Genomic DNA, 22,528 nt, shown 5'->3' on the forward strand with positions numbered 1-22,528 from the left:
CTCATTTGTAATGGCATCATCTGTACCAGTAGAGGTGCCACTTTTAAGCCCACAGGCCCACAATGTACCGGTTAAAACAACTGAAAAGTGGTACGTCTAGGCTGTAGCATCTGACAACTGCATCAAGCAGATCTTGCCGTCGTCATGACAACGGCGGTCGCGACAGCTGCTGTTTGTCGCGGATCTGGAATGCATTTGAGGGTTACCAAGAAACAGGGAAGTGTAATGCTGTTTCCAAGTGTCGAGAGCGTACCTTGAATTAAAAAAAAATGATTGCAATTTATATCCTTATTACATCTTGATGGCACTGCAGTAGCACTACTGAGCCTTGTTTTTAGACGTAAATGATCTGAGGTTTGACCATAAAATGTTTTTTTTTGAAATATGCCCCAAAGGTAGGCCACTTCCTTTAGGACCCTTTACATGCGTTAACGATCATCAGGTTTGTTACCAACGTGCTGATGCAGGCGTTAATGCGCAGCTGTCCTGCACGGTCACAATGTGCTGGTGGCGCACCTTTGGATGCAAGGCATGGTTAGCGGGTTAATGGCAGACGCAGAAAAAAATCGGTTTTTCACTCCCCTCGGCAGGCAGGTCGGCGGCCATGACCCTCCGTCGAAGAAGGAGCGAGCCAACTTGGGCAGGTGTGGCTGTGTGTGTGGATGCGCTGGCAAGGTTACTGCTCACGTAGGGCACACTTAATATTATTAATATCCAGTCGTATGCCCTTACTGAATGTAAGCCGTCATAGCCCATGGCAAACCATGTCATGCATGTGCGATGCTTTATTTTGTGAGTGCATATATTTCCAACAACAAAGAGTAATGGCATTCTGATAATCACACGACCTAAGTAGCTGTCTCCGAAAAGTTTTCACCAATTTGCCATGTGTGCGAATCAGCGGGCGATAAACGCAGCTGCTCAACAGACCGTTCGGAGCCTAGAACACGCGCATACACATTGAAGCCATCTTCGTTGGAAAGGGGTTTGTGTTTTCAGACAGGGTACGAAATCAAATTGATATTTGTCATTCCGGATTATAGTGGCCAATGCATCGCATACAATTCTCAAAAGATGTTTCCGTTAGAGGCCATTACATGTTACATTCACCAAACACGGGACTCCGGCAGAGGAAACAGAGCCCCAAAATCTGTGCAATATTACCCCATCAACTGCTGTTTCATAGGTTAAATTTTCAGTTACTCGCGATGCGTTCTATTTTTCAGCAAAATTAATACCTTAGAACTGCAGGATATCTTAGCATAGAGAAGGTGGTTCGCCATAGACGGCATATGATATGCGGTGGTGAACTGTGCTCTTCAACGAATTTGCTTCCAACAAACTTCCGACTAGAATCTCAATACAAAACAACACAATCGGCCGTTCTGAGGACTATAATGTATGTGCACCCACTGCTGAAAATTTGCTTTCAGTGATAACCTGATGACCCAAGCGCAAATGAAAGGACGGAGGTATTCATTGGCCGTGTTCACGATGACCTCCCTAAAGTACCTCACTAAGTAAAATTGTCGGAGCCACAAGTCAGACGCAGCAGAACCACACCTTGTAGCGAAAGCCGTCAAAATCGTCGATTGATTTCACACTCGAACCACTTTGCTCTTCACAAGTTGGCTATCATGAACGGTACAAAAATTAACCGTCATGCCGTTCGTGGCACTATTTCCACAGTCCACTTAAATTCATTCGTTGGTGAATAATTAGCCAAAGGAATCTAAAACGGTCACTTCCAGCCAAAGAAAAAAATTGTGCATTTCCTCGCAGCATATGTTTCCTTAAGCAACATAGCTTTGCAATTCCGGCAAACCATGCAAAAAGGTACATAAGCGATGATATTTCGTTTTGATAACAATAACCTCTGCATTAGGTTCCAACTGCAGGACCAAATCATGATCATTTGCCTGATGCTTCCAAAAGGTATAAAAGAGGGAAAAGATGTCTCCAAAAGCAAATCGAGCGTACAGACCACCGGAGTCGAATCAAGAAGTCACCGCCCACAGTGCCGTCACGGTGTTATGATACAACTGAACTCTAGCTTAACGTCACAAAGTCTACATTCAGGGCTACGCTTTTTGGTGGCCTGATACGGCATACGCACTGGCCCGGCGCACAGGCGCACGCGTACAGGCACTCCGTCCACCGCTTCACACTCGCATCCAGCTTAGTGCCTTGGTCGGTCCTTCGGGTATTCTAGATGTCCGCGATCTGCTCCTGCTCCTCGGTCAGCTCCTCGGGCGGGACGTAATTCCTGCGCGCGCCGGCCGGAGCTGTCGCAGCCCCAGCGGACCCCTCCGCAAGCCGCTCCTTGCTGTTCTTGTCCGACTGCCGAATGGGGGGGGGGGAGGGAAGGTCAGCTCAGAACGCCGCAGGGACAGCCCGAGTGATGCCATCAGTGCGGGCTGGACGAGACTCAAGGATAACGTGTGGGACAGCAGTTTTGACATGGAAACATCGGGTTACTGGGACATAAGTCGGCATGGACATGACTTTGGTGTGTATTGGGACGCCCGCAATGCGAAGCGAAGAAAAGCAACTCGAGTTCGAGCATGCCCCCAGCAAAGTCATAGTCGTTATTCAGTTCGGCATCAGATGGGCAGCACAACATGACGATACCAGAATTGTCCTCACCGCAATTGTCTTTTTCAGCCACGACTTATTGTCCAAGTCCATCTTCCCAGCGAAATAGAAGTCGTTGACGTAGTTGAGTAGTTGATCAACTTTCTCTGGGAACTGCTGTGACGGATCTTGTTTCTGGAAATTTCAAAACGTTCATATCGATCACTCAGCGTGTGGGACTTGGAGTATGATGGTTCTTTGCTCTAAAGTTAAAAAAACGCCGCCAGGTTTGTGAACTCGCCGATCGTTATTCTCAAATGTTATCACCCTGGCGTCGTCACGAGATTCCTGTGATTCATAAGTCGCAGCCAAACCGGTTGCACACGTCCTCAGCATCAGCAAGCGCTCTTGACGCAGAGAAGACCCAAGCGGTGTCGCCTACCCGCTCGTCTTCGTCCGTGGGAGCCAGAGGCCCGACCGAGTTCAGCTTGGGCTGGCCAATGCCGGTGAGCATCTTCAGGCGGTTCACCAAAAAGTCGATCACCTCGTACTCATTGCTCTGCTTCATCAGGTCCAATTTGACCTGAAGAACCGAAACGCCGGTGCATGGTGTCATTGGCAGGAGGGGAAGAGGAAACATCGCGAAATAACAAATGCTGTTGTAGACAACATGAGTGATGACAAGGCATGCAATTAAATATTCTATTCATCGTCCAGAATAGCACCGAGGCGAATGCTGAAATCTCACAAGTCCTCCACTGCGTAGCTCACCGCCTGGAAGCTCCTGATGATGATGGTCAGGAAGATGTTGATGAAGACGCAGGTCATAGAAATGGTAAATATGAAGAACATGATCGGTCCAAGAATAGCGTTTGCATGCTGTATCTCTCTGAAGTGGAAACGACCTGAAATGCAAGATAACGGTGAAAGACGTTTGTTTTTCACATGTTAGCATTTTGCCATTGTTCCAATCCACGTCAAAAACCTCAACTGCGACTTTCACCGGCACAGTGAGAAACACAACATTCCACCCTCAAACTCGTTACCTAGCATCATTGCGAAGGAGGACTCGATACTGATGACGAAGTTTGAGAAGTCTTCCATGGCGTAGCCAAACAGCAGGAAGAAGGTGAAGCTGAAGGAACAGAATATCTGGGGACAGCAAGGAACGATTGTTGAGAGTGTCAACGAGGCTTCGCGCCCAAGGCACAAACAACATAATGGCATACATCTGCTGCGGCCAAATCAATGGTGCTCCTTGGACTGTCTGCGACTATAGTACTTAGCACTGCGCTATATAATCGTTTTACCAATCCAAGCACTTTGCTTGTCACTGATCCTCAGCCACTCACTACTAATGGCCTGACAGGCTGCGGGCCAGGAAAACAGCTTGTCCTCTACAGCGTTTCCGTGGCGTCAGTCCAGCTCAGCTGTCTGGTAGGGCTGTTCAGCATGCTCTCAAAGGTGACTACTGCTTTCTGTCGCTTTCAATAACGTTACAGGTAGATAATAAGAGTTATTGAACGGATTGATAGAGCACGGCTGAATCATGCACTGCTGCATGCTTACCACGAGGAATATCACAATGAATCCCCACAGGTCTCCAGCGCACTGCTTCAGAGTGGACGTCAGGAATCCCATTCGCTTGTTGAACCTCAGGAGCTTGATGAACTTGAGTGTCCCAAAGAAGACCAGGAAGCCAATCATGTAGCCGAATACCTGAAACGCGCGCACGCTTCAGACTACCGCATTATACACTAGGTATTCTGCACTACGCTTCCATGACGAGGTGTTGCTTTCATGACTAGATGTGAGGTATTGCTACTGTCTAGAAATGATCTCGCACGCAACATAGAGGCATAAATGGGAAGCTGATTAGAAGTGATACACGGAAGACAACGGTCTGTTTACATTGCTTCACGCTTAAACTACATCTAGCCGGACCGGGATGGTGCTCTACAGCATGGGACCGGGCGATGGCGCTCCAGCGACTGTTATACAGCGCGGCTTCCTGTGGCGCTTTCACCAGAGCACGAGGCATCGCTACAGCTTTACTCTCGGTTTAAAGACACTTGTCACGGACTTTCGTAGATTTATTAACACCTACCTCGTCAAGGTAGGTAACATATTGTAGCTTGATGTAGCCTCTTCCTCGTGTTTTCTTGTAGGTATCGACGATTTTGCTCGCCAGAAACATTCTGTGAAGGATAACAATGGCGATGTAAATATTCTTCTGCAGATGGTTAAGACTACTGACGCCCACGACATCCCACTCCGCGGGCGGCTCTGAACCGGCAACACTCTTAGAAGTGTTCGGCCAAACGACTGCGAGCATTTGAAGGCGCTGTGAAAGACATCGAGTCGTTATTAAAGGCTGGTGCGCACACTGGCACACGTGTCTACGTGTGACTAGGGTGTTATACAATGAGCCTCGCTACAGTGCATAGCGCTTGGGCTTGACCCTCTGGCTACATATACATATGTGCGTACCTGTACAGGTAGAATACAATAGCTGTGTAGCCCAGAACGATGACCCCCAGCTCCAGGTAGTTCCAAGGATCGCTCATGTACTGCTTCTTCTGCTTGCGGGCTCTCTTGGCTTCACGCACTGTATAGTATATTATAAAGCCCACGAAGGTCACCTGAGATGAAAAAAACATATCATTACATGGAATGATAAGTAAACAGACGTGAACACAACTTGATCGATGATACGAGTGGGTATATTTGGCCACTCTGAACATGAAAATGAGCATGTGTTACACCCTTATGTTTTTTCCGGTCAGTACAGTCTAATTCGGAAACAAATTGATCTGGAGTTTCACTAAACACCCAAGCGTTTGAATGCATGACGCCAAGCATCAGCATGCAGTAGGAGTTAAAGCTCGCACCGTAATGTAAGGCTGGTGAGTTGGTAAGTTTTGCTCGCACCGTAATGTAAGGCCTGATTACTGTCAGTCATATGGGTATGACAGATGTCATACGTTGAGCACTTCACGCGAAAACCAATTTGAGATCGTGCACAACATCGGCATGGGGTGTTTGACCCGAGGTGTATAAGATTTAAAGGCGGTTATCAGTTAGGTCAAAGGACGATTGAGTCTTGCATGACGTAAAGCAAAACTTCCAACTTCAGAGACCCAGCCGGCCGTCAGAATTTCTAAAGATGCTTTTGCAAGCACTAGCAGCAGGCTTATGCAGTTTCCGGTAACGTTGCTACAGTTTTCTTCCTGCACTTGTTAATCACGAACACACGTAGCACTTTTTAAACGCCAAAAGCCTAAGGAAGACGGAATTAAGCCGGGCCCTGATCGCAATGGCCAAGGATCGCAGCGAGACGAGATCAATAGATTCTGATAAAGAAAAAGACGATTTTCTTTGCAAAACTGTGGCCAATGTGTGCGGACGATCACGCGCTCTCTTGGCAAAACCGTGGCCGATGTGTGCGAGCGATCACGCGCTCTCTTGGCAAAACTGTGGCCGATGTGTGCGGATGATCACGCGCTATTTTGGCAAAACTGCGGTCGATGTGTGCGGACGATCACGCGCTCTCTTGGCAAAACTGTGGCCGATGTGTGCGGACGATCATGCGCTCTCTTGGCAAAACTGTGGCCGATGTGTGCGGACGATCACGCGCTCTCTTGGCAAAACTGCGGTCGGTGTGTGCGGACGATCATGCGCTCTCTTGGCAAAACTGTGGCCGATGTGTGCGGACGATCATGCGCTCTCTTGGCAAAACTGTGGCCGATGTGTGCGAGCGATCACGCGCTCTCTTGGCAAAACTGCGGTCGATGTGTGCGGACGATCACGCGCTCTCTTGGCAAAACTGTGGCCGATGTGTGCGGACGATCACGCGCTCTCTTGGCAAAACTGTGGCCGATGTGTGCGAGCGATCACGCGCTCTCTTGGCAAAACTGCGGCCGATGTGTGCGGACGATCATGCACTCTCTTGGCAAAACTGTGGCCGATGTGTGCGGACGATCATGCGCTTTCTTGGCAAAACTGTGGCCGATGTGTGCGAGCGATCACGCGCTCTCTTGGCAAAACTGTGGTGATGTGTGCGGACGATCATGCGCTCTCTTGGCAAAACTGTGGCCGATGTGTGCGGACGATCATGCGCTCTCTTGGCAAAACTGTGGCCGATGTGTGCGGACGATCACGCGCTCTCTTGGCAAAACTGTGGCCGATGTGTACGGACGATCACGCGCTATCTTGGCAAAACTGTGGCCGATGTGTGCGGACGATCATGCGCTCTCTTGGCAAAACTGTGGCCGATGTGTGCGGACGATCACGCGCTCTCTTGGCAAAACTGTGGCCGATGTGTGCGGACGATCACGCGCTCTCTTGGCAAAACTGTGGCCGATGTGTGCGGACGATCATGCGCTCTCTTGCGCAAGCGATGGATCGACTCGGTCTGAGGCGTTTTGAAGGTCTCGTGCCAGATCTCAGCGACCAGGCCACATAGCGACGTTAAAATAAGTACACTCTGTGTGCGGAATCACCGGCCACAGCTCTCTGGCATACCAAAAACTAATCCGACCCAGGGAAGCGTCAGTGATCGGCCGGAAAGCAGTCAATGGCGTCATTTCCGAGACCGATCACAAGTACAGGGCGCCGCGGCCTAAACCGATCTCAAGTACAAGGCGCTGCGGCCTAAGCCAAGAGAGACTGGACGATGGACGCCACACAGGCCTGCACTGCTGTGCCCGCCACAGATAGCTGCGCAGCTCGGTGCCCAGACTGGTGAGCTGACACCACCCGTAGGAACACTCACATCGCAGATGAGCACGAACAGACCGAAGCCAGAGTGGTAGTTGAGCAGGCGAACCGGCTCGAACTTGAAGAACGGCACGATACCGCCTACCGGAGGACCGTTGGACGGTTAACGTGCGCACATACCGCCTACCGGAGGACCGTTGGACGGTTAACGTGCGTACATACACCGACCTGTTCGTGCCGACCCTTCGCTCACCACGCTGCATGCTGTCCAACATCACTATCAACTAGTTTTTACACGACACAAGGGAAACATACGTGTTGTGGCAAGCTCAAACAGCACTGTCTACTTAAGGTAATAAGCGGTCGCCATATTGGCGAAGGCATCCGGTGAAACTTGAAAATGCATCAAACTATGGCGAAATGTCATCAACACAATCATCATTTGGCGCAGGTATGATGCCAAAAACATACGGCGTCAGTTATTGCTGAGTACGTTTGGAAAAATTTAGAACAACTTGCATGGATGTCTGTGGGTATGAAGACATGACCGTTGGGCCAGAATTCGTGCCAGGCTATTATATTTCATACGGCAGCGCGGCCGCATTCAGAAAAACGGCCTCGCCACCATGTTGAGGGCTTCTATAATCTATAGATATTTTCACTTGACGCTGCTTGGTTGACGGATGTAACATGGATACTAACTGAATGCTGCTTGGTTATTTTGGAGGCCGAGTAATGGAGCGGCACGCGGCATTTCTTAGCATTGGACCTCGCGGCACTCGCGCGAGTCGGGGTCTGTGCCATTGTGATGCATTTATTGGATCGAAAATGTTGCTAGTGAGTTGATGTGTCGTCAGGAAGATATTGCTAATCTAACGCATTTAGAAACGTCGTCGTTAAGTCGAATATTTGCTATTTAGGCGGTTTAGGAACTATCACCTCATTTCAGAGGCGCTAACGATGATGAGTGCGCAAGCTTATTTTGCCGAAGTTTCGTGCCAGACAACCCTTCCAACATGCTATGTAAACGTGGCAAATGTGCTTTTGAAACGTAAGTCATGAACCACAGTTGCCGTCAGTGCGACAAGCCCTTCACTGCAACACACAGGGCCCGTCACTTGTGCGGAGAAACAGGACCCTCACAGCGTCCGACGCCACGACAGGGGATGTCGGCGGCCGATGCTCACCGTCTGGACTGAGCTCAGCCACGATTGTGCAGCCGACGAACAGGTTGACCTGAGCGTTGAACAGCGAGAACTCGACAGAGACGGCCCGGGTGCGCTTGTCTATTCAGCCGTTGGACTGAAGCCGCCACATTTGCGCTGATCAGCCGCGCTCTGCTGCCCTTCGGTCCACGACGTACCTGCAGGCGGCAGAAGCGTCGGTCGCGTCACCGCGCGCCGGCGACGGTCGGGCGGCTGTGGCGACGTGGCGCGAGGCGCGGCGTCGTCACAGACGAGAAGCGGGTGGTGGATAGGTAAGGGATAAACTCCAGGAGGAAAGGAAAGAGAAAGAGGACGAGAAGGGAGAGAGAGACGAGAAGAAAGAGAGGGAATAGAAGAAGAGCGGAGAGAGAGAGAGAGAGAAGGGAAGAGAGAAGAGAGAGAGAGAGAGAGAGAGAGAGAGAGAGAGAGAGAGAGAGAGAGAGAGAGAGAGAGAGGAGAGAGAGAGAGAGAGAGAGAGAGAGAGAGAGAGAGAGAGAGAGAGAGAGAGGCAAAGAGGCGCCAAGGTCGGACTTGATTATACCACACGCCAACGCCAACATGAAGGGATGTTGACGCCTGCCCATCTGAGCAACTGACGCCCCTGCGAGGCTCGGGTCACCAACATTACGCCAGTTCACCGGTGTCGGGCGGTATACCGGGCGCGAGAGGACTGCGGTCGAACTGGGAAGGGTGCGTACTCACCCACCACCGCCGTACCAGCCCAAGTCGCCCCAGAACGGGTACGAGTCCAGGCTGGAGCTGGAGCGGTAGCGGTACTCTCCTTGAGGTTGAACGGTCGCCGGGTGGCCAGAGTCTCGTCCCAGCCCAGGCCGAAGTCACGCTTCTCCTCGTACAACAGCGACCCGAACTTGTGGCACTCCCGCGTGATGTTGCGCATCACCTTCGGCACGCGGCACGTGTCTGAAAATGAAATACACTTAGCAGGCGCGTAATAACACGTATGACACGCGCACAAATGCCGCTGCGCATCATCCACTTCAATTCAATAGTTATCTTATATCGCTTATTTCACGACTGAACATGACTATAACAAAAATATTTATGATGCTGATGAGATGGAGGACATATTTCCGTTTGTCTTCCGGAACGGTCGCGAAGGTCAAACCATTGCAATGAAATGGTCAAGTTTCGTATTGAATGAGACAGGACAGACAAAAATAATCGATTTCATGGTTCTCATTTAATGTTGGGGATGACGCCGGTTTTCAGTTTTGTTCCCACAAACATTCCCATTTCCGGGTGACATGTAATCTACTTCCAAGCAACAGCATTCCGCCCCAAAAAATCCAGAACACCCAAAAGGTCACCGTAATCTTTGCGCTTTGTCTCCGGCCATAACGCAATGGAATAAGACGTTGCGACGCCAAGGTACCGCGTCGTGCCTCTGTCCTATGCGTTGTGGTCAAAACTCTGCATACTTAGTACAAAGCGCAAAGTAAAGGTGAAAAGGGAAGCAACGGAAAGACATAGATTGAGTCAGGAGAGCGTGCCACAGCTTTCAGCACATTTAACAACAATTTTCCGCCGTCCCATTACGCATTTCCTGCTTCTACAGAAACGTATTCGGTCGAACGGTAGAGCACTGAACTTTGGTCAGTTATGTGGGTAGCATAACCAAAGTTGATCTGAATTGCCAAATGGAAGAGGAGAGGAAGAGATGGAATGCCTGGTGTGTAGTATGCCACCCATTGCAGCATAAAACGGTGCGTGAGGACTAGCGGTGAGATACGCCGGGTGTATTCCAAGATACGTTCGTGGTGTTGATGTCTTGATGTTGAGTTATATGTGAGGACACGAATGTCAATGTCTTTGCCACGCTAGGTTATCAAGGTCACTCTCCGTCAAGGTTACGTCAGGTCAACGAGACCAGCCTCACACATACTCGGCAATACCCATTTCATTTTGCCATCTATACACATTTTGTGAGATAACTGTCGTCAAGACTTGGTCTCCAAACATAAAGAAACATAAGTTATATGTTTTAAATGGATGTTGGTGAAAACGCCAGTGAGGAAAAACCGATGTGGGGCTGTCCATAAATTACGTTATGTATGGAGCGAGAGGGTTCGTATGGAGCGTAATGGAAGCAACGCAGGGAGTGAGGAGATATATTCAGTTGTGATTGCAAATCATGGTTAAGTTTTCAAAATAGCCTTCACACATAAGCCAAATACAGTTGGCTCCCATTTATAACAAAGAATTCGTTTGCTGCTTGTTTCGCATCTCAGCTCAATTACGGACCACATGGCTGTTAACTTTTTGTGAAGTTACCTATAGCGAAGCGCAACCGAGGGTAAGGGCTTTTGCCTAGTATCACTGGTGCATAAGCAGGTCGGATGGAGAAATGTGAAGCAAATTAAAAATGTGTGGCTCGTGCAGAAAATTTCTACCACACTTGCGCATGCGCCATCTCTTCCGCGCGGCAGCCAGGCGTGCTTGGCTGTGGCGGGCGGGCGAGAGCCGCTTTTCGACCGAGTGTGGACGGCACTGCTTGCCCTACGGGTATACGATAGGGCTGCCTGGGTGCTGCATAGAAGGGGTGTTCCACATTTGTATTGGGCTTTGAACTAATATCGCCCTCTTGAAAACCATTCAGTGCAGCTCACAGCTCTGTCGTTAATACCGAAAACCCGCTAGTTTCTGAGCTACACTTCGGCAAAGATGTGCAAACTATTTCAAGGCCATTCAGGCATGCATGACGCCATAACAACGTCATTCAAATCATGCCACCCCATAGGCCATGCGGTGTTCAAGACCAGGAAGAATATTATCTCCAAGCCATTCAGATCTGGTGGCCGTGAGCCCGATTTGCAAAAACAGTGGAGGTCGATGGACTCTCAATCAATATTGAGCAGGTTTTGCTAGTTTCAATCAGAAATCTCGTTTTTGCTGCGTAGTATGAAAAATTGAAAATGATTCCTAGGCATTACGTAGGATTACAAAAATCAGACCTGTAATCGAAAATCTTAAAAATGGTGCTATAAACGAGCATGTAAATGCATGTATGTATCTTAAAATCACGGATGGATATATAAGAGCATCACGAAAAGGGCCAAAACACGAGCAGTCAACAATATTTGAATCCAAACACTCTCAGCACCGCCACTGTCATATCTCGGTGAGTTAAAGTACTACACGTGAGTGTTGGGCGGTTATTTCGCGCGGCTAGTTTGGCAGCGTTTCAAAATCATGCGAACGTTCCCTGACGCCATGAAACAATAACGCATTGGAGAGCATGTTTTCTGAATAGAGAAACGTGATTGTAGAGAGCACCCTTTTCCACTTGACTCCACTTTTTTACTAGCAACTCGGACTCTTCCAATTCCAATTCGCAGCATGACAGTCATCGTTGGCTCCATAGTGACCTCAGCTTAGCTCTCTGACTGCCGCAGATGGGAGGAAGAGTGACAGACCAATCTCTGACCGGGATACGTAGTTGGCTGAGGACCGTGGAGCCCGCGTGGACCCTTCTGAGCCGAAATGTCAGGCAGAGGAGGTCCAAGCAACAGCGAGTTGGGCTGCTGATCCCAGGCCGCCGACCCATCCACGTGGCGGAGGTGCAGAGAAAGGCTACAAGGCAAAGAACAAACTGAAAACTGAAAGATGACCCGCCAAGTGCAGCTAATGAACATGCAGATGCCTCTGTGACAAACTGCTCCGGTGCATACGCCGCCGGACAATAGCGAATCAGGCGGCGTGGCGACGGTGAATCGTAGTGTGTTGTGAGCCAGAGCGATGGGCCGCAGTAACGTCAGGCGCGTAGAACTCTGCACGCCGCTGCATGACGTGTGAACAGAAGAGGAGTCATGCGGTTGGGAAGTCATCAATCGCTGGCCAGAACAGGTATTGTTTAAAACTCAAAGCTTGAGTTATCGCTACGTAAACCGGGGTGCTATTTGGTTTCCGACCACCACCACAATAGCATTCATCCCCTAATGAATCTCCCGATATTCTGCCATGACCAACAATACATCTTGAAAAGCCCATGTGCCCTGAAGCAATATGGATTTGCCCCACGCCATGTGTTGTAAATGTCATCTACTGCGTCATTTGTGGCTGACTATGCCAAATTTTCGATCAATGGGGCCACGAGTGAGTGCAATGCTGCCATTAACCCCAAACTTGGCAATTCTTGACGCGTTTGAGCCGAGCTGACTGCGGCAAATAGATCTCCGGTAATACGATTTATATGTCCAAGAATTTGTGTTCAGCCACGGCCACTTTCCGCGCTCGATACTCCTATTCTTACAGTTCCCAAGTTCGGAAGTGTGAGGCTGGAAACCCTCCGTTAGTAAGCAGGGCCTGGAAACCCTCCGTTAGTAAGCAGGGCCTGGAAACCCTCCGTTAGTAAGCAGGGCCTGGATATTTCGGCTGCAGCCACAAAAGCTGTTTTCAGATAACCAGTAGCAACATGATTCGGTGTCCACAAAACATAAGTCACGCACATTTCCTAAGCAGCAGGAACGCAATCATTTGCAGATCGGAATCTATTTGTACTCACCAAAAACATGTGCACCATAGCGTCAGACCACTGTACTTACTCTTCTCACGAATGCGAACTTGTCGCATCACGCCGTTGCCCATCAGCAGATGGACTCGGTCTGTGATCAGGTTCTTCTCCTTTCTCTTGGGCTTCTCCCCGGCGTAGCCGGGTCCGATCTTAAGCTCGGGAATCATCACCGACCTCGTCCAGTTCCAGAAGCGAGTTTCGTTCCGCACCTTGAATACACAACGTGTCCTTGTAATATATGTTTACTCTACCCGCCGTCAGCAATGTTGTGGTGGCCAAACCTTTAAGGTGACACAAGTCCTTTTAGGTTGACTGCGTGCGAGGGTGCATTACAGCCGATTTCTTTATTCCGGGAGACGCGTAACACCATGTTCTTGGGAGGATGCTTTTGCGACTAAGAACATAAGATATGGAAGTTTGTGCTTTAGTCACTTTGAAATATGCGTAGCAGCAACAATCACCGTGAGCTGGAGAGAAATGACGCTCTCATTCCCCAGGTCTCGCTCAAATAGCATAGAGCAGCGCGTACTGAGTGGTCCGTGACCACACACAATGCGTGCTGATGGCGCATGCTACGATTCATGACACCGCAAGTTCCATTGGGGAATTCCATATTCCGAAGGCTATCAACTTGGCGATGAGGCTATGATTGCCCATGTCCTCATTTCCAGCCTAAACAGGAGTCAAATTGGCAGCCCACCTGGTCTCCAGAGGTACGAACGACCACTGCCGGGCGCTGCACTCACCGCGCTGAACGACAGCCACGGGTCGTTGGGCCGAAGGAAATTGTTTTTCGAGCGCCGCCCGGATGAGGAAGGCGTTGGGGGTCTCGCGAGCCGTAGCTGAGCACCAGCAAGATCCAGAGGAAGAAGGCGTAAGCGGCCATCTCCTGGATGATGTCCCACATCTTCACCTCCTTCTGCCGCTCTCGCTTGGCCGCCTCGATCTTCGCCGGGTCCACCGGTGTGTACTCCACCTTACGCTGCTGCTTCTTCTTGCCTGCGAGCGGCAGCCAGTCCGTTACGCCCGGAAAGTGCGCGGCAGGCTGGTAACGCCAGGAGAGAATACGCAGACGTTACAGGAAATGAAATGCAACGCGAGCGACGTACAAAAATGGTGGATTGACTTTCCGGAGTCTCCAAGCGCGACAGTGCCCTTTTCAAAGTTTCCTTTCCACTGAGAGCTGCAGTTTCAGTCGCAGCTAGTAAGTTAAGTTCACGAGCATGCAGCAGCAACGGCGGCGACCACCCGTCGCCGCCGGCGGAGAGCCCCCACATAACCCACGTGGCGCGTAGAGCCACTCCTCGTCGTTGAGCAGGGCCGGGTCCTCCTCGTCGTCATCGATGTCGTCATGGCCGTTGTCCAGCTTCTTGCAGATCGCCGACACCAGCAAGGCCGTCAGCATCACCTACCACCACGGCGCGGCCTTCGGTCAGGGGTGCTCGACATCACCACCCACCGACAAACAGTGGCGTTCGCGTGGGTGGATTCCACACAAGTGTGGCGTGCTCGCGCGCGTGAAGACACCACTGGGGTAGCCTTCGCGACGATCAGTGAAAAAAGGCCTCATCTGCTGTGCCCTACGGATACACGGTAACGTGGTGCCGCGCTGATGTCGCGAAAGCGGATCTCTATGCTATGCATGAACGGTGTTTGACATACAACCCCCTCACCTGCATGCACCACTCACATTAAGCAAAAAGACGACAGCCGCCTGTCGGTACGGATAAACAGCATCCGAGTACTCTGCGAGTTTTTATATCATCTATCGGAAATCATGGGACACACCTTAATAGGCTGGGTGAAGAGCACAGACGAGAAGAAGGAGATCATCAGGGAGGTGAGCCACTTGGTGGTCTTCTCGTTGCCAAAGGTAATGCCATAAGCCCAGAGGAAGAAAATGGAGGCGCCCATGCTGCCAAAGGTCAGGAGCCAACCGAAATACACGCACCACCTGGAAGGGGCCAGACATAAATGAATGACTCAGCGGCCCCGGCAACAACCATTGCACACCAGCACGACATATCGTATGTCTTATCGGCTTGCTTCACTTCTTCGCAGTGTATGTCAGTCTCTATGGTCAATAGAGTTGACAAGAACGACCTTAGGAGCACATAAAAGAGGAGGACAATTTTTAGAAACGTTCACCGCACCTAGGAATATAAATTTTACGTTGTCTATTCCTTCATGGGATTGATGCATCTTATCCTAAAAATTGAAAGCAAACATGTTGTCAATAGCGGCTGCAAGCGCGAAAACGTTGTAAAAGACTGTATCCATCGTCAATTTTGCGCATCTTTGGAAGGTGTTTTGGAAGTTGTCAAACACATCGCGCACTTCCCATGACAGCTGTCTTAATTTTTGGGGAGGAATCTCAGGGTCTTGCCTTGACAAACCGCCGTCTCCTCTCTCTCTCTCTTCCTCCTCTCTCACCTTCATCTCTCTCATCTCTCTCTCTCTCTCTCTCTCTCTCTCTCTCGTCTCTCTCTCTCTCTCTCTCTCTTCTCTCTCTCCTCTCTCTCTCTCTTCTCTCTCTCTTCTCTCTCTCTCTCTCTCTCTCTTCTCTCTCTCTCCTCTCTCTCTCTCTCTCTCTCTCTCTCTCTCGCTCTCTCTCTCTTCTCTCTCTCTCTCTCTCTCTCTCTCTCTCTCTCTCTCTATCTTCTCTCTCTCTCTTCTTCTCTCTCTCTCTCTCTCTCCTCTCTCTCTCTCTTCTCTCTCTCTCTCTTTTCAGCCGACCAAACCTCATCCCCTTAACCCCTTGAATCGCCCTAATGTCCCCAACCCAGTAACCAACGTTACGATCGGTATTTCCCACACTTCGCCCGGATGGTGGCCATGCTCCAGTCAAACGAAACATGAACCCCCACAGCAGGCATCTGTTTCGCGGCACAGGCTGCCCTTACCAGGGCAAGGAGAACGGCTTCTTCCTCTCGGGACGTTTTTCGGGGACGGTAGACTCCGCCAGGCTTTCGTCGTCACCGTCCCGGTCCGCGAGGTCGACAGCCCGAGGCGGTGCACTCTTGGGCGCGGCGGACTGTTCGTCCGCCTCCGGGAACTTGCCTTCCTTCCGCTGCCTCGCACCTGGATGGTGGAAATCTCAATCACGAGTCGACTCAGCCGAAGCTGCGCTGGGTGGTAACTCAACACTCATACTGGGAGTCAAAAAATGCGGTGATTGTCGAGGGCATCAGGTGCCAAGCCGAACTTATCACATTATAAGCTGACTTCCCCTTAGTAACAGCAGCAAATGCCCGTTCCATTCTGCTACGGAAATCACAAACGGAGCCGAGACTCATCATATCGCATGCAGCGTGTCAGCGTTGCTCTATTCTACGAAGTTCGGCATTCGCCTGTGGCGTGCTTGGTCACTCACGCTGCTCGGTCATGGCCTTCTCCACCCTGTTCTCCTTGAGGCGGCGTGGCCGCGACTTCCTGAAGAGCAGCACGATCAGGAAGGACGGCGGGAAGACGATGAGGTTGGCCATGACACCCACGCCGATCTGTTCGGGGCTGAAGGAGAAGGGGCCAAAAGCGATGGCGCTGGACCCAGGCTGGTCGGGCACCAGGCCGTACCACATGGCGTTCACCAGCATCGAGAGATAGAGCAGCGCCATGCAGGCGGAGACGCGCTGCCACACGTGTGAAGCGGCCTGCGCGGCGGCCCGCATGAACACTGAGAACCAGAGGTGGCCGTCCGACAGGTTCTTGCGCGATGTGGTGTTTGAAGAGGTGCTGGAACTCAAGCATCTGTTCTCGGCCGGCTACCGGCACAGACGGTCAATCTGAAACGATTGCCATGCCCGGGGATCAGCTGTCTCCACTAGTGCACGACAGCACACAGGACGTGATGCAGACGCTGTGATTCTTCTGTCGCTAGAGATAGGCCAACATGGACTTATCCCGAAGTTGGTCCAGACCGCCACGCAGCATGTGGTTTAGCTGATCTCGATAGTTGCACTGGTCAATCAGCTCCATGGCTATCTTGCTTCAGAGAGGAGCGCGAGCAGATTTTAAAGTCTGGCTTCGATAATTCACGAGAAACACGACAGCTCTTAAAGCCGTCAGCACTGGAACGCATACTTAATAACCTAGCAAACCAAGCCTGCCCTGACACACCAATCCAACAGAATCCCCGTCCGAAGTGCGTGCACCCCACCTGTCCATCGCCCTCCTCCACGGCGAACCACTTGTTGGCGATGAACTGCGACTTCTCGCGGTCTGCACGTCACGCACCACGAGGAAGTTGAGGTAAACAGGAGGCGGCGCCGCCCTTGCCCGAGTTGTCGTGCCAGATGCGCAGGTAGTTGAGCTGGCCGAGCGGCCCCGCGGCACGGCCATGACGAAGCTGTCCGTGCCGGAGCGGCGCAGGATGGGCCGCCCTGCGGGTTCGGCCAGGGTGCGCAGTCTGTCTCGTCCCGCTCGCCCGACAGGATGAACTGCACCTGCTGTCGCACTCCGAGTTCGTCTTGTTCCCGGTGATGATCAGGATCTCGTACAGGTACTGGCGGAGGCGGGGGGGGCGGTTGTGGTTTGTTGCCGCGGACTCGGGGCGGGTGAAGGAAAACGTCAGCGCGTACGGAAAACACCTAAACACGTACTTTTACCAAAGGAAACACGTACTTTTCGCAACATTTCTGGCGACTTAGCACCCCGTATGGCACGTAATAGATGGTGAGTTCTGTGATAACCTATTTCAACATGCTAACTTAAACGACCTATGAATCTGACACTACGAACAAAAATATACTGCGCAGCGAAACGCCCGTCAGCTTATAGCACGAATCATAAACAACTTTACCAGTATAGTCTTTAGCCATCAAGATCAAACACATATGGGAGATGTCAGCTGTAGGAATCGCTGGGCATATGAGCAGTGGCAGACCTTGTGATTGGGGTTGTTGTCCGGGAGTGGTGTGGCGCCGATCTTCTCCAGGTCCTTCTTGTCTTTCCACCGCGCCCAGAACATGAGCACCAGGTAGATAAAGAACGAGATGATGAGCGTCAGATATATTGACAGGTTGTCTTCAAAGCCTGGGAATGACATGCGCTGTCAGACTAACATACCGTAAAGCCTGTCGATTACCCAACGTCGGCAGGTTTCAACTTAACGTGCCCCTTCAACAACCCTGGCATTATTCAACCAAACGTGCATCCAGCAACACGCAGAAACTGGTCCGTCTGAACACGGACCGAGGGTTCGGAGCAGAGCGGATAGTATTTGACGCCCCTCTGTCCTCCACAGCGTGTTCCCGCCCGCAATGTGAACGCCTCAAGGTCACGTTGCCTACGCTCTCGCACGACTGCGGACCATATCATGTGATGACATCTGGATGGCTTTCATTAGCGAGTATATTACCCCGTGATGATCAGAACAATCACCAACCCCGCCTGGACGAGATAACTCCGAGGGATCTTTACGAAGCCTACCCACAAATCATTTCTGCTGAGAGACATGTTGTTTCGGGGGCGGCAAATTCCGACCCTACTCCGAATTTCCCCCCCAAAAAAATTCATTGACTGATCTTCGGCAGCACGTACCTTGCGTTGGCAAACACATATTCAAAGTCGATGGCGCGGTTCGGCATGACGAAGAATCCGGAGCCGAACGAGGTCAGATGGTTGCAGGTACAGATCGTGGCTCGGTAGTTGGAGTCTGTGACCTGGGAAAGCCGCGACGGACACATGTGACGTATGTGACGTGGATTCGGGATTACCGCGGGCAAGGGTGGTTATCGCACATACTGTCGGTGATTCATTTCAAGCCACATATTAACTACGCGATCGCAAAGGGAAACTCGGGACAGAAATATTCCCTGTTCCATGTGTAACCACACGGTGCAAGTACAGCGCAGCGGAACATAGGTGGTTGCATGGCTAAGGAACGCTGGCCGCAGCGGTGTTACGTGTCGATGCAGCCCAGCAAGCTTGTTAAGCCCACAGACAGTGCAGAACTCACCGTGCAGCCGTCGCTCTCCCACACGTCGGAGATGGTATTGTAGAAGAGACAGCCAGAGGTGTACACACGAAGCGTGTAGTTGGTGGAGTAGACGTTGGTCATGTTGGCCCACGTCAGGTTCGTTGCCGACGGGTCTTCGAAGAACACCTGAGGGAGCGCAAACGCTGCCAGTTGTGAGAACTGTACCGACAGAAGACATCAGTCCGCTGATCACAAACGTGGGCATGGATGGATCCTTGTGTCTCTTCAGCGGGACATGACCCCTTACTCCTCTCCGGGTTGTTTGTCCCGGTACACTGATATCCCGCCAACACTTATCAAAAGATAGCAAACGCCTCAATACCCGCGTGTCTATGGGGAATAACCACAGCCTTTTAAGCTACCCAATCGATTTTCGTGAGGCTGCGCTCATGCACGCGAACATTGTCGTTCGAAACTAATCTAAGGCATCCACCAGTCTAGCTGTTCAGAGCTGGCAGCTGAACTGGTGGGTCGGGCCTGCCGATGATCACTCTGGCAACAGCAGCAACCGTGGGCCAGCCCGGCCCCTGCTCACCTCGTCATCTGTGGTGTTGGAGAACTCGGCACCCCGATCCAGTACTCCCCGGTCATGTTGAGCACGTACGAGTCCGGCACAAAAATGTCGTACAGCGGGTACGAGTACAGCAGCGTGTCGTTACCGTAAGGGTCGTATGGCTCCAGGGCGCGGTTAGGCACTGCCGGTCAAAGGCCAGGTCAGAGGAAGCCGGCCTCGTGGCTTGTTGCGATGACCTCAAACATACGACCGAGCAGATGCAGCATCGTATTAGCTGTTTATGAAGCCATAAGTAACTGTCGAGTTGGTTGGAACGCATTAGCTCCATTGGTGATTGAAAATGGACTGGAGATGACACGGATTGCGGGAAGGCATGTCCGTCCAGCACCGCCGCAATCCCAGTCAGTGAACACCGCTTAACGCCCCGTCACCAGTTTTCAAGCGCTTCTTACCGACTTTGAGCCGGACGTACTCGGAGAATGTAACTTGGTGGGCACGACCGCTCGGCTGTCGGGAGCCTTCCTCGGTGGGTGGTGCCGTCACCACCACCGGCCGGTGCAGGCCGTGCGGGCGTGGTGCCGTTGTACTCCCCGGTGCTGTTGCCGTCGTACCACTCGTTGGTGGTGCTGGCGCCCAGCGGGCCTGCCGTGACGGTTGAGGAGGGCGGCCACGGAGCCGGCGTGGTCGAGCCGAACGTCATGAGGTCCTCCTCGCACAGCACGGCAGCTACAGTGGCACGTCGGGTAGAACACTCAGCTGTAGCTCGGCTCAGGTCAGCCCAGCTCCGCTCAGCTCAGCTCAGCTCAGCTCACTGGGCGGTGCTGCACTTCTGTGAGCTAAACTCAGTCGAAGTTTATTCGGCGGCATATAAATATGGACGCGAAGGCACAAAACCATTGACGAAGGATGAACACGCAGAAAGCAAGTAGAAGAACAGAAAATAACAGCAAACATATTGTGATTCGCCATCAAAACCATAACAATGATCAGATCTAAGCATGTTTTCATTTTCATGTTGGTGTTACAGCTCGGTGAGTGACGTACGTTCGGTGATGCCGCCCGGGATGCAGGTTTCGTTAGTGCCGTACGTGCTGTTCACTCCCTCCAGCTCCTCACAGGCCGGCACTACAACAGCAGGTAACAAGTGTGAGGGCGCCAGTGAGGCTGGCCAGCATACTGTGGCATGATATTAGCACAGCATCGCTACCGCATGAGGACGTAGCCAGGAAAATAGACAAGGACAGAACCATGCCATGGCCGTTGTTTGTTTTCCCACCCATTCATTGTACCAGCTGATCTGATGGAGATTTTGGCATGGTACGCGCTAAACAGAAACTTGACTGTCTTTCTTACCCTAAACAACAGCTACCGCAGTTGTAAGCTGTGAGCCCCTCAGCGTGTACCGCGCTATTAAACATGGGGCATAACATTCATAGAAATACGGTGCAAATGTACCAACCTCGGATTGTAGTTAATGGAACTGCTGTTGTGATCGGTATTGGTTCTTCCATGGGCTCTTGGGAAACTGGAAAAACAAAGTTATGCATGAGGACATTTGCGTTGCTGTCAACATTCACCACCAATTTCCAGCGTCTTGTTTCGGCCACAAACCCGAACGGAAGCACGACACACAGGCCCACTTCTGTTCCGTAGGTTGCTCATAACGCGTTACAAACTCTTCGTGGTCCTGGAAGTCTGGCCTGCAGCGCCTTCCCAGAGAGAACGCACCGTCCACGGTGAAGTTGGTGGGCAGCTGGACCTTCCAGACCCAGTCGTAGTGGGTGAGGTTGGGCTTGATGCCGCGCTTCATGAAGACCACCAGCTGGGCGTCAGGCCTGGACACCGACACCTCGATGTTGATGGAGACGTCCTGGCGCGTGATGTTCACCGAGTGGTACATCATGATCTCCTTTGAGTTGGGCAGTGGCTCCACGAACGTCGGGTCTGTGAACAACCACAGGTGGAGTTTACAAGAGCTCAGGAAGTGGGATTTACGAGAGATGGGAGACGAACCGGGTGTGGCAATACTTTTGCACAGTAATAAAGCCAAAAGGCATATTGCATGCCTTCATATTTGTCACATCGGCTACATATGTAGCGAGATAATCTAGACCGGAGGGCAGCATGGCGGAACTGGAACGTACAGTACCAAGGAGGGAGAGGCGGACAGAAGATCGAATTGGGGAGACGGCCAGAGATGTGCTCACCAGGCAGGACCGGCTTGGATCCCTTCTTGCCGCGCGGAACACGGATCTGGATGCGCTGGTTGCTGGGCAGGTCGTAGACGGGCAACTGCTCCAGGTCGGTGGTGCCGACGCGCTGCACCAGCTTCAGCTGCATGTTCTTGCTGTCCTTGCTGACCGAGTCTGTCCCCTCGCCATACGACTGGAATAAACACCGCGCGCGGATGAGCACGACTTGTCGCCAGGGGGCGTCAGCCGGTGCAACGTCCGCTGCCTCTTTCCCCCCGGGCAACAACCGTATCCCCCCGACCTGTTGCAGCAAGTTTTATTTATTTTGCACTGAAAATAGTGCGTCTTACTTGGTCTACTCCACCCGCTAACAACCGGCATGACCTCAGCGCCGTAACCGACGACGACTGTCCCCGCCCGCCGGTTGCTGGACCTCCTGCCCGCGCCGGCGTGACTTCAGCGTCGTAACCGACAGCGGCCGAGCCCACCCGCCGCTTGCTGGACCTCCTGCCCGCGCCGGACGTGACTTAGCGTCGTAACCGACAGCGACCGTGCCCACCCGCGCTTGCTGGACCTCTACCCGCGCCGGCGTGACTTCAGCGTCGTAACCGACAGCGGCCGAGCCCACCCGCCGCTTGCTGGACCTCCTGCCCGCGCCGGCGTGACTTCAGCGTCGTAACCGACAGCGGCCGAGCCCACCCGCCGGTCGCTGGACCCCCCACCCGCGCGGTAAGCCGACATCGGTCAGTGGGGCCACCCAACTGACGTAGAGTAGTGTGGGCCAGTGATAGCCTGCAGCCCGACGGTATGTTGTAG

At 51.9% G+C, this 22,528-nt stretch overlaps 1 protein-coding gene across 1 annotated transcript; it reads right to left on the bottom strand.

Moving 5' to 3' along the window:
- Positions 1-770: 770 nt before the first annotated feature.
- On the bottom strand, positions 771-19,087 carry LOC119113030 (uncharacterized). The gene is made up of 21 exons (XM_037237348.1): positions 18,986-19,087; positions 18,548-18,689; positions 17,912-18,060; positions 17,476-17,530; positions 17,186-17,247; positions 16,403-16,790; positions 15,933-16,110; positions 14,818-14,983; positions 14,314-14,437; positions 13,867-14,028; positions 9,276-9,419; positions 8,481-8,579; positions 7,349-7,434; positions 5,065-5,216; positions 4,682-4,772; positions 4,144-4,293; positions 3,621-3,726; positions 3,346-3,479; positions 3,017-3,157; positions 2,647-2,769; positions 771-2,340 (listed from the first exon to the last, which is right to left on the bottom strand). The coding sequence occupies exons 1-21, from the start codon at positions 19,085-19,087 to the stop codon at positions 2,209-2,211; spliced, it is 2,886 nt and encodes a 961-aa protein (XP_037093243.1). The 3' UTR covers positions 771-2,208.
- Positions 19,088-22,528: the final 3,441 nt, after the last annotated feature.

Source organism: Pollicipes pollicipes, unplaced genomic scaffold (genome assembly GCF_011947565.3).
Source record: "Pollicipes pollicipes isolate AB1234 unplaced genomic scaffold, Ppol_2.1 Scaffold_7261;HRSCAF=8764_pilon_pilon_pilon, whole genome shotgun sequence".
Classification (NCBI taxonomy): Eukaryota; Metazoa; Arthropoda; class Thecostraca; order Pollicipedomorpha; family Pollicipedidae; genus Pollicipes; species Pollicipes pollicipes.